Below are 12,102 nucleotides of genomic sequence, written 5' to 3' on the forward strand. Positions count from 1 at the left end.
TTGGCAGGAAGACTTCTGTGACTGATCTTTTCCAGTATTGCTCAAGACAGCGAAAAACAGATAGGTACACCAAAAATGGTGTCATTATGCCATGAGAGAAGAATCCCCGAGTTGGCCAACCTGCCTGGATTGGGTTTTGACGCAAAAGTGCACAGTAATAATAGGACAGAAATATGCAGACGATTAATTATGTTAATTCCTTTAATAGGTCCTACAAGGACACTCATGGGTGATTATCTTTTTCTATAGAAAACATAAGCTTTCAAGAAGTCAAAGCCAAATAGATTGTTTCCTCCTGAACAAGGGTAGGTCACATGGAATCACCAAGACATTTCAATTGAAACCAGAATCTGCACAATACCTGAGTACACAAAGGGGGAGCCTCTCTCACCAAAAAAAAACGACACCCAACAATACACTTTCTTGTTTTTTACTCCTTCCCATCTAGACAATTATCTGACCTCCTTGCTCCCAACAGATCAGACCTGTATACAACTATATATGAGTAAACAACATTTTGAACTGTTGGTACAGACAGATCAGAGCCTTAGAGGAGAATGGAGATGTTTGTATAGGGTCGGGGATGGGAAACTGTGGGTTAATCCGGCTACAAAAAAAAATGCTGCAAAACCCAGTGAAGTTTGGAATGCTACATGAACGAAAGCCGTAATTCCACCTAGGGGGGGGGGGTCATTGAAAGAACCACTGAAGATTTTCCAAAGAATACTTCATGAAAAACTGGGACTTTTGGCAAAAAAATGCACTTTCTGTAATATTAGACTAGTCCAGGAAGGATTCTCGTTATTCCATTCCCAAAAGATGAAAGTTGTGTAGCCTACATATATGCTCAAGATATATTGTTGTTAGAAATAACTACCAATAAAAATGGCAAATAAATTTTTGCATATGGTAAAAAAAAGAAAAGAAAAATAATACCTCATGAGCTGCTTCAGGTTTCTCAAATACAGCTTTTTGCCTATTGCTTGCAGTAACAATCATTTCACTTTTAAGCATAGAATTGGCAACTGTACAGAGCCTGCGTTTTTGTCTAGAATCATAAGAAGACAAAAACTTATTGGGTGCAATTCCAGACTGACTGAGATCAACTACAGATGGTCGAACTTGCCACTGTGAATACATTGACAAAAGCGGATCTGTTTCTTGAATCACATACATTGGTTGAGGTTTAGAGAGGCAGCAAAAATAGACTTTAGTTGAACACTTAAGACCTAGCGTTGTATATGAATAGCCATTTAGAAAAGTCTGGTTATAAGCTTTGCTAGGCCTTGGAGTATCAGGAGATATTAGAATATGTCCTCCTTCTTGGAACCTAGGCACTCCTTCTGGGTCCATACCAGACATACACATTTTTTTCCTTTGAAAACTCCCTGTTTTTAAAGACAAGCTTGTAGGTCTTGAGAATTTTTTTATTCCTTCACTAACAGATGCATCACTGTCTTTCTTTTCTGTCACAAAGGCACGGGATTTGGTAGGTGAAATCAAATATGGCACTGAGTCAATGGTATAATTATGAAATTTAAGCTCTCTTGCAACACGTGGTGAGTCGTCTCTCCGACTTTTTTTCTCTTCCTTGCAGGAGGGCACTTGAGTGAACTGGTTGCTTGACAAAAGTGAAAGACCTCTTGACATTACTTCATTTTTTCTGGCACTAAGATCTACCACTGATTCCAAATGCTTAGGCACTTCACAAAATGTTGTACTTGCACTTAATGTCTGAGGACTTTTAAACGAGAGAGAAGTAGAAAAAGCCGAAGGATTGTCTCTAGGGTCCCCTGAAAGTTTTTCCTGGCTAAAATTCAAAGGTACCAGAGGAGTTTGAAGTTTAAAACCAGAGGAAGTATTTTTCATCAAGTTATTAATGCTGAAATCAGAAACTAGACGTTTGACGACCTGCGTTTCAGAACTATTTTGTACTAATTGTTTACTTTCAAAATTATCATTAGTCAATATCCCATCAACTCTTTGTACTTTCGGCCGAATTAAAACTTGATGCTGAAAGAGACCCTCTGATACACATCTTTTTCTATGGCTTTCAGAAGCAGCCTCAGAAGCATGAGAAGGATCTTCTCTTTGAACCGAAGTGTCAATAATATCTCGAATGCCAAATCGAATCCCATAATCCTGAGTTTTCAAGCATATTGAATCCACAGTGTCACACTGCTGAATTGAAGAACCCATGCTTCTAGTTTCTGGGTCATAGATAGAACATACAGGTGAAATGCTTTCTTGACTCAGGCATTCTCTTTGATGATTAAAAGTTTCAAAACTAAACGAATTTGATGATCTCTTTCTTGGTGGTTTCACATGATCAGTTTGTGAGCTGTCATATTGTTCAGAATGTTCTTTGTCTGGTAAAGAGACAATTTTCTTGAATTTCTTGTGAACATAACTACTATCAGCTATTTCGTTGTTATTTTCAGACATTTTGGTTGTTACAGGTGCTGCCATGGCTTTTTAAGAAGTACATCTAATCTGAAAACAAGTAAAAATAATTAATAACATAAACAATCAGCTTGGTAATCCTTCTTAACTGTAAATTATTAATCAATTTGATAAGTAGAAATATACAGGCAATCAATATATCATTTTTTCACAGTACTGTTTTACATCAAGCACAAGTCTAGTCCTTTGGAAAGTATAAGGAGATTCCCCGAAAGTAGGTGATTCAGAACAAGAACGTAGATAACTTCGAAGACCACACTGCCTTTCCATGACGAAAGTAAAACAGTTCAAAATAGGGATGATATCTTTTTATTGACAGTGAAAAGATATAAAATTATTTAACTGGACATTTCGAACACATATACAGTGTTCATCATCAGCAGTAAAACATAAAACAGTTTTACTGCTGATGATGAACACTGTATATGTGTTCGAAATATCCAGTTAAATAATTTTATATCTATTCACTGTCAATAAAAAGGCATCATCCCTATTTTGAACTGTTTTACTTTCAGAACAAGAAAAATTAATATTTCATGAAGTATTAATTCTGCAATGAGGAGGGGTATTTGAATCCAACCCAGAGTGAAAAAGGGGCTTATGCAGCCATTTTTGGGAAATGGGAGGGGATGCCACCAGAAATGTGTAAGTGGTCAACTATCAAAAAGAATACAAGCGGATTCTGTCAAAAATGGATATCAGGAAGGAGATGGCCAAAATGTATCCAGTGTAAGTATCTGACATGAAGTATTCACCACATATTTTTACCGCTAGGCTTAAGGTAAAATACCAAAGAAATGCACAGTCTCGGCTTTAGATAGGTATCATTTTTAGGAGGGGGGATATCAAATAATCCTTATCAGAGCACTATGTTTCCAGAAGGGAAATCCCACGGATGAGCCTAAGGTTGCAGTCTCTTTTTTAGAATTCCCAAGAACTTATATTTGTAATTAACTTTTATAGTTACATAAGTAAAAAGTTGTAATTCGAGCCTATACTTCAATGTTTTTTTTGTTTTTTTTTTTCATTAGACAGTTTTTTTTTTTAAAGTAAATTTTGTAGTTTCTGCTTACTAAGAGGGCTAGGAGAGGGAACATACAAGAGGGCGGATTATAAACCAACAGTTCACAATTTTTGACCATGGTGACTTTAATGCAACTCTTGTTATGCTTCCCAGCCTGCCTGCTCTAGTAAAAAAAGCACGTAGATATGATCATGAGCACTTGAATTAGCCACTAAGCCTTGCTCTACAATCTTGGGATGACCTGCTAGTCTTGGTGAAACTACAAATCATTGACAGAGCCACAAGGAACAGCCCGTTTGAGCACACAATCCAAGTAAATACTCTATAAAAACAAAGAAAAGAAAAAAAAAACACAACCAAAAATACAACCCTTAGGAGGTTTCTCAGTCCACTCCAGCTATACTATGGATAAAAACGAGAATTAATTTCCAGACACGCCATTGAATTTCGACTTTTCAATTTTTTTATTTTTTATTTTCTTTTAAGTCTAGATTCAAAATCTATATGTCTAAAACTAGAAATAATAATTTTATGAAGTATTCTAAAAATTATTCATTTTAGAAGGGGGAGGGGTTGCTCCTACCCCTAGTATTGTAACTTATACTTGGAATGCAATTAACTCACATTTAGAATTGCAGTTGTTGAATACAGAAAAAAACTATAAATAATTGACAGAGCCACAAGGAACATCTCATTTCATTACACAATGCAGGCGAATATACTATAAAATGAAAACCCGAAAATAAGAGCCCTTAAGAGGTGTCACAGTCTTTTGTAGCTATACCAGAGATGAAAACAAACTCTTATTTCCTGACACAGCTAACTTTTGAGACTGTTTTTTTTTTTTTATTAGCTTTGTATGCTAAATTCAAAGGAACAAATTATTCATAATCAACTTTTGAATTAGAAACATGTCCATTACCAACTTGACTGGGGTTGCAGCAATAGCTGCAGCCTAGTAAAACAGCCTATAACAATCCAAAACTTGAAAACCTGTTTTGAGGAAAGAGACCATCAAATAAGAAATGTTCTTCATTTAAAAGTGATTCAGAAATGATGACTATTAAATAGATTTGTCGTAACAGCAAACGTTTGTTGCATAAATACATTTTTGGGAATTGTGAGTGAGGAAGACTTGAAGCCCCTCATAAATGCCAAGGGATCGAAATAAAAAGTGGACTTATTGATTACTATGGTCGAAAACCCTCAACTAGAGGTTTTGAGCCCCTCCATCTTAAAAAATCAAGTTTTGCACCAGTCACGGCAGATCCCTAACTACACCTCATTATGTAGATTTGACTCTGTAAATGTGATCATGTTGCATTTTTAACAGATTTCTTTGTGGTTATGCTGATAGTCTTGTAGAGATTTTTCTGCACCTTTGATTCATCTTAGCATACACTGAGTTTGGATTGATAATCATTCATTTAAATGATTTTGCAGGTATTTTTTGGCCTCAAGAAATATGCATGGTCTGCTCGAGACAACAACCTCAAAATTTGTTTAATGCAATAAAGTAGAAAACTGTCTCTAATATGGACCCTTTCAAGCACAGAACTATAAAATAAGACTTCAAATCAGTATTATAAAAGAATACTTTTGATCTATTCATTCCAGAATTCATTAAAGGTTCCAAAGGAGTTTTGCTTTTGAAAAAATAGATTTAAGCCGTTAACTGATTTGAAATCTATGTTCTTTCAAATGGGCCTTTTCTTTTTCTTCAATAATGCACTGATCTTCTGCATCCCTTAGAACTAGTCTATCTCTTGTCTGATCATTCTATGCATCATCTGTGTAATCCTTGTAATATTCAAATTCCTATTACTCCATCCGTTAGATTGGACTTTAATCCCCTATATACCTCTCATGCTTCCTGATATACTCTATATGAGTCAGCTGAAAGGTATCACTTGTTTGATATCTTTGGACAAATCTTTAAACAACTTTGATGTCTGAATATTCTTTTTTGAATGGCCCAGGGCAGTGGCTCTCTGAGTCAAGTTGAAAATTGATGTTTTTGTTATCTATTGCACATGAAATTTTACTCTGACTTGGTGTTCGACAGGTAATCAGTGATGGCTGGCTTTTCACCATTTTCTTTCTTAGCGCCTTTTCTCCTTTTGTCTGACCCTGCATTCCCAGACACAGATTCTGGTAGGGCCATAACATTATGTGTTTGTTTCTATTGTTGATATACATGTTGAATAAATCTAGCTATCTTTTAAAGGGACATTCAACCTTGGAGGACTTAAGCTCCATCCAAGCATGCATACAATATTTTTCATTATGAAAGAGGGGAAAAACAGCATAAATATGTAGAAAACTTGAGAATCGAAATCCTCTAAAATCAACAAATATGTGCAAACATTAGAGGAAAACATTTTGAGAATTTTTGAAGACATGATCCAAAAGCCTATCCTGTGTATAAGTGGTGTCTGATTAAATTATAGCAAAAGAATAAAAAGATTAAGAATAAAAGTAAAGGAATAAAAAGAATAAGAATAAAATTGAGAATATTTGGCTGACAGAACAATTAAAATACACTGGCTATTTTTGATAGCAACAAAAACCAGAAGAAAATGAACATTATTAGTGCAATTGCTGAGTTGTTGAAGAGCAACATTAAATGTATCTCTCAAGAACATTAGGTTGACAGAACAATTACAGTACATTGGCTATTGTCATGAAATAACACTAACAAACAAAATCATTTTTACTGACATATGCAAAAAGGAATTAGCCTTTTTTAATTTAAGTTTCACAGTCACAAAAGAATTTTTAAAGTGTGGCTTTCTTATCAGTGAAGACTAATTCTTAAGTTCAGTGAGACACTAGTGGGACTTTGTCAAAAGTAAAATGATCTCAGGTCTGAGAAACTTCACAGCCAGTTTTAGCAGCGAATTTAGATCTTCATGCAGCAGATGTTGTATACCACAAAACATGTTACTGCAACTTTGCCTATGACATGAACCTCCCTTTGGAACATGAAGGAAATCTGACTGACAGACTCGAAAAAAAAGAGGTAGGAAAGTAAACATGAATCGAAAGCAAGCATTTGAAGAGGTGATGTAATTCTCTGAAGCAAATGATGACCAACAGTTAACAGTTTTGTGATTTGGCCAACATGATAAGTGAGTTTCTTAGTGATGATGATGAGAGTTTGGTGAGTGATTAAGTGACAACACGATGTAACAACATGATGAGTGAGTTTCTTAGTGATTTCAGAAGAGCCTGTGTACAGCGAATTTTACTTGAAGGTCGTCAAGAAGAGGTTTGGTCATGGAGTAGTGATTACAGAGATTAATGGTGACGCCAGTGTTGTCACATTAAGACCCACAGATTATACTATAGTGCAAAACTTGTGATAGCAACCATATGACAGCAACAAAAACCAGAACAAATGAACATAATTAGTGTGGCTGCTGAGTTGTTGAAGAGCAACATAAAATGTATCACTCAAGAATATTAGGTTAACAGAACAACTACAGTACATTTGCTATTGTCATAAAATGACACTAACAAACAAAATTATTTTTACTGACATATGCAAAAAGGTTTTGACCTTTTTAGTTTCGGTTTTACAGTCATACAAGATTTTTTTAAGTGTAGCATTCTTATCAGTGAAGACTAATTCTTAAGTTGTATTTCTTTAAAAAAAAAAAAAAAAGTCATATCTTACTTATTTATAGATTAATTCCAACGAAAATCACATTTAATCTAGTCTAATATTTTCCTTGTTAGCAGTCAATGAGGAACATACAAAATAGAGCAAGAATGTTCAGATAATTTGCATGAACATCCCAATCTATCTTGCTCTAGTAAATTATATTTTTGTGTAGTTCACCAAATTTCTGAAGTTCTGTCCCACTCCTAAACGCATGCCCCTCTGAAAAATCCTGCATATATACCTGGTTGTAGTTACGAACTTTTTTACATCCATATAAGAAAAAATGATTTCGACATAAAAAGATAATACCACAAGACAGAATAAAAATATTATTACAACTTCATTGATGAATAGACAAAAGGAAGCTTTTCTTAAAAAAGCAAAGGACAAAACACCTACAAAAAGTATAGTTTATGTTAAACACTAAATGTCAATGTGGCAAGTAAAATTTTGTAAGAAACACTACTAAAAAAGTAATCTCTTACTTGCAGCAGTTGGCTTGATTTTTTGCTGCATGATTTGATAATTTATTTGACAAATCTTTGGTTCATTTATATATGTATTTAGGTTCTACAGTTTCAAGATCTATCTCATGTAATTAACCAAAAGTGGTCCTCCAGTACTTAAAGCTACTGCATCTCTTATTCTATACTTAATCTGGTTAGTTTAGAAATTGGCCCTTATTGTCCTGATATTCTTTAGCACTCTCTTGGTTAAGTTGGTAATTAGTATGAGCCTTTATGTTAGTATTATACTTATGGTGACTGCATGATATTTAGAGCAAAACACACTGACAAATAATGCAATGGTCAAACAAAATAGCCAACACTCTTTAAAAAGTTGATATAGAAACTGTTTTGACTCCCAGGGTTCCATTATTGAAACAAGAACAGAAAGTACTACTCTTATCCCTGAAAAAATACTGAAATAGATTTTTAATTGATTCATGGTTTACTGACTGAACTATTTTTGAATGTTTCTTTTAAAAAAAGTTTTATCAAACCAACATTTCAAGTCACTTTGTCTTAAATATTTGAAGAACTTCTCAACTACAGAATTAACAATCACTTTTATGAAATAAATCAACAGTCAGTAAACCCCTTCCTCACTGCACCCGTATTTACGTTTCTTAATGTTAACTAGAAGTCCTATGAAACAATAGCAGTCCTCTGTAACTTACTGGTACAAAGCCTTGAAGCCAGGAAAAGACCATGAGTTTTCTTAAGCAGTTAAGAAGAATGTAGAGGGTACTGTGACAATATGTTGTTGTTACCAAAGTGAATGGCTCAAAAGTATTCATAGTTGGTCTTTAATCCTTTAAAAAAAAATATTCTGTATATACTGCTTCTTATTTGCCAAATCCGAGACAAGTAAAGACTCACATCAATTTATTAAGCACTGCTTATTAATGGCATTAACCTTGCTACTATTCTGTTACTAAATTTCGGCATTTGTCAAAGTAAATGGTTTAATTTTTGATCAGCATGTTTCCCTTTTGAGGAGGAGTTCAATATGGAAGAGCTTTTGTTGCATAGTCTGTCCAAATTATCAATTTTTGGAATGCTGTTTAATATTCCTCAAACTCAGTTTTATGGCACAGCTATTTCATTACATATAGATTATGCTGATGACCTTCTACTTATCAACAGGATTTTCTCTAGATTGATAAATTACATTAGTGAAGCCTTGCATGTATTGGCTTTGATACTGATATTCATAAATGTCAGTTCATGTGTTTTGAGTCATCTCCTCCCATTTTATAGTCACCCCTTCTTTGTAATTTTTTTTCAGTTCCTTCTATCCAGTCATTCTGATAGTCGGGTGTTAGGCTTCCCTAAAATCGATTTGTATTCCTAATGCCACTCCAAATTTTATCTTTCTGGGTTGTATACATTTTTAAAAAGAAAAATGTTTAGTTTGTATCGATTGAATACTTTTTGTTTTGCAAATTTTTGCATTTTGGCTTTTGTTATAGTAATAGGAAGTTTACAAAAAAAATAGGAATAAAAATGATCCTTTTGGAGAGATTAGTGAGTCACAAAGAAGCTAGGCCTCATTAAAGGCAGGGCACTAGGATACAATTGCAACAACAACAATTTTTATACTTCAAAAAAGCATTGAATGGAGAATCTAAGGGTATATTTCTTTTCTGTTTAATTTCTATCCTATAATTTTAACCAAAAAAGCATATGGCTAATTTTTGGGGAGATTTTTGAGAACCTAATTCTCTTGGGAAAATCATAGGAATTTCGGGGATACTGGAATAAACACTTTCATTCTTCCAACTCAACTACTTTTCTATATAGTCAAAACCCTCTTATTTTATATCCAAAATTTTACATGCTACAGCAGTCCCCCCCCCCCTCATTCTAAAATTCTTTCAGTGAGTTTTTTTTTTAGAAAAGCAGTGCAGGTAACAGTGCAGACTATCTCTATCCTGAACAAAATGCTTCAATAAGAAAATATTTGCTTCATTTCAATCAGAGTATTTGTACTTATAAGGTTTCTAGATTTGCTTCTAGTTCAACTGAATCCCAACTTCTTTCCCCTAATGCCTGGAAATAAGTTAGCCTAGGTACCTACATAATTTTTTTAATTGGCAATTATCAACCAACTATTTAGTTGGGGCTCATATGGCACTTGTAACGAGGTCAAAAGAGCCAAGAGCTTATATGGCATGAGCTCTAGCTAAATTCTAAGAATCAACAGATTGATTTAAAAGGAAAATCAGAGGGCTGACGTCTTTCGGGATTTAAAATAAGAGCTCTGAGACACAAGGTCCTCCTAAATCTCAAAATTTATTAAGATCCGATCACCCCCTCGTAAGTCAAAAATACCTCATTTTTTCAAATTTTTCCTCTCCTTTCAGCCCCCCAGATGGTCGAATCGGGGGAGAACAACTTTATCAAGTCAATTTGTGCAGGTTGCTGACACGCCTACCAATTTTCATTGTCCTAGCACGTCTAGAAGCACCAAACTCGCCAAAACACTAGAACCACACCCGATAACTCCCCAAAATAGAGCAGACCTAGTCTGGTTACATCAATCCCGTATCTACAACATTTTTTTTTTTAATTTACCCACCAAGTTTCATCCCGATCACTGGACCACCACTCCAGTTACATCAATAATGTATCTACAACATGTGCATATTCTTTCCCCCAAGTTTCATCCTGACCTCTCCACTCTAAGCATTTTCCAAGATTTCCGTTTTCCCCTCCAAATCCCCTCAATGTCACCAAATCTGGTTGGGATTTAAAATAAGAGCTCTGAGAAATGAGTTCCTTCTAAATATCAAATTTCATTAAGATCCAGTAACCCATTCCTAAGTTAAAAATACCTCAATTTTTCTAGTTTTTCCGAATTAACACCCCCCAACTCCCCCAAAGACAGCAGATTCAGCCCAGTTATGTCAATCATGTATCTAGGACTTGTGCTTATTCTTACCACCAAGTTTCATCCCATTCTCTCCACTCTTAAGTGTTTTCCAAGATTTCCTGTTTCCCCTTCCAACTCCCTCAAATATCACCTGATACGGTCGGGATTTAAAATAAGAGCTCTGAGACACGAGGTCCTTCTAAATATCAAATTTTAATAGGATCCAATCACCTATTGCTGTGAAGATTCATCATCAGCAAGGAAGCTGCAGTTTAGTTGATACTCTCAGCACTACAGGCTTCTGTTCATCTTACTATGAGACTAGTTTATTTGAGCAAAATGCTTCAGTGTCTGCAAACACCAAAATACGGGAGTTGCAAGGCAAGTTCTGTATTTGTTATGTGTATGCTAATATATCTTAATGGGTGGCTGTATTCTTGACCTGTCAAAAGCATTAAGTGATTACAAAAGAATTGAGATAAGTTGGATAAATATATTATTTAAAATAGCATAAAATACGATTAATGGTAGATAGAAACAGAATAATCAGATTAATAGAAGCATGCTGAATATTAGAAGTAAAAGTTTAACTGTCTAGTCATATTTTAACTTCTTACAATTAATTAATTAACCTCAAAAGCACTTACGGAGCTCAATAAGCAATAATTTCTCTTTTAACAGATAGAGAGTTCAAGGAGTATTTACCTATTGTATGAGTTAATAATAGCTTTTGTTAGTATTAAAGTCTTTATAGTTTAGCAGGATTTTTTTAAGGGAAATTCATTTTGATGTTCAAACTGCCTACAGAGCACAATAATTATGCTTATGCAATAGCTCATTGCAATAAACTCTGTTGAATATGGGGGTAAAGTCTTTATTTCTAGTTCCATATATAATTTGGGGCTAAATCAGGGACAATTAGGGGGGGGGGGGGGTACATAGTCACAGTTGCAACTACTAAATTTGGGAAGAGTTTTAATTAGAGAATCAAGTGGTAAAGTATAACAGTGTCAATTTAGGGGAACAGTGCACACAGCATTTTAACTGCACTAGATCTATAAAAACACTTTTTTGGGGGACATTTGGTACTTGTATGATATACCCACTACCTAATACTCTTCTAATACGTTTCTCTGACACCCAATCATAATGAAATATACCAAAGTAAGATAAAAATATAAACTTTAGAAACAAATTTGAGCTATATATTTCCACATTGGAGGGGGGGGGGGTAAAGTATAGTGAGGACTGCATGCAAAATGTGTTAAGCTACAATTATTCGGCATATCTATGAAGTCAAGAATTGTTTTCTCAACAAGTTTCCTTTTCAACAGGTTTCACCTAATTTAGGACCTTTACCAAGATTATGAGAAGTCATGCTCTCTGGAGGAGGAAAGAGGTGAGATAGGTGCTTCTATATATCTTCTCAGGATGTCATTAGGCTCTAGATACATTTATAAAGTTTTAGTTACAACTCAACTACTTTTCAAGAGAAAAAGCTCCTAAACTAGAATGTTACCCGCACAAATTTAGGATGTATTTTTTTTGAAATATCAATGTTAAACAAATT

The 12,102-nt window shown here is 34.6% G+C and overlaps 1 protein-coding gene and 1 long non-coding RNA gene across 3 annotated transcripts in view; one reads left to right on the forward strand and one right to left on the reverse strand.

Annotated features, from left to right (window-relative positions):
* The window catches only part of LOC136030206 (uncharacterized), a 422,925-nt gene that overhangs the window by 282,777 nt on the left and 128,046 nt on the right, over positions 1 to 12,102 (forward strand). The gene's annotated exons all lie outside the window — the stretch shown is intronic.
* On the reverse strand, positions 869 to 10,956 carry LOC136030200 (uncharacterized). Of its 2 annotated transcripts, XM_065708971.1 has the most exons (3): positions 10,764 to 10,955; positions 8,335 to 8,469; positions 869 to 2,493 (listed from the first exon to the last, which is right to left on the reverse strand). In XM_065708971.1, exon 3 carries the CDS (start codon positions 2,467 to 2,469, stop codon positions 874 to 876), a length of 1,596 nt encoding a protein of 531 aa, XP_065565043.1. In that variant the 5' UTR covers positions 2,470 to 2,493; positions 8,335 to 8,469; positions 10,764 to 10,955; the 3' UTR covers positions 869 to 873. The 2 variants fall into 2 exon arrangements, with proteins under 2 accessions (XP_065565043.1, XP_065565044.1); XM_065708972.1 differs by lacking the exon at positions 8,335 to 8,469 and having other exon boundaries at positions 10,764 to 10,956.

Source organism: Artemia franciscana, chromosome 8 (assembly GCF_032884065.1).
Source record: "Artemia franciscana chromosome 8, ASM3288406v1, whole genome shotgun sequence".
Classification (NCBI taxonomy): domain Eukaryota; kingdom Metazoa; phylum Arthropoda; class Branchiopoda; order Anostraca; family Artemiidae; genus Artemia; species Artemia franciscana.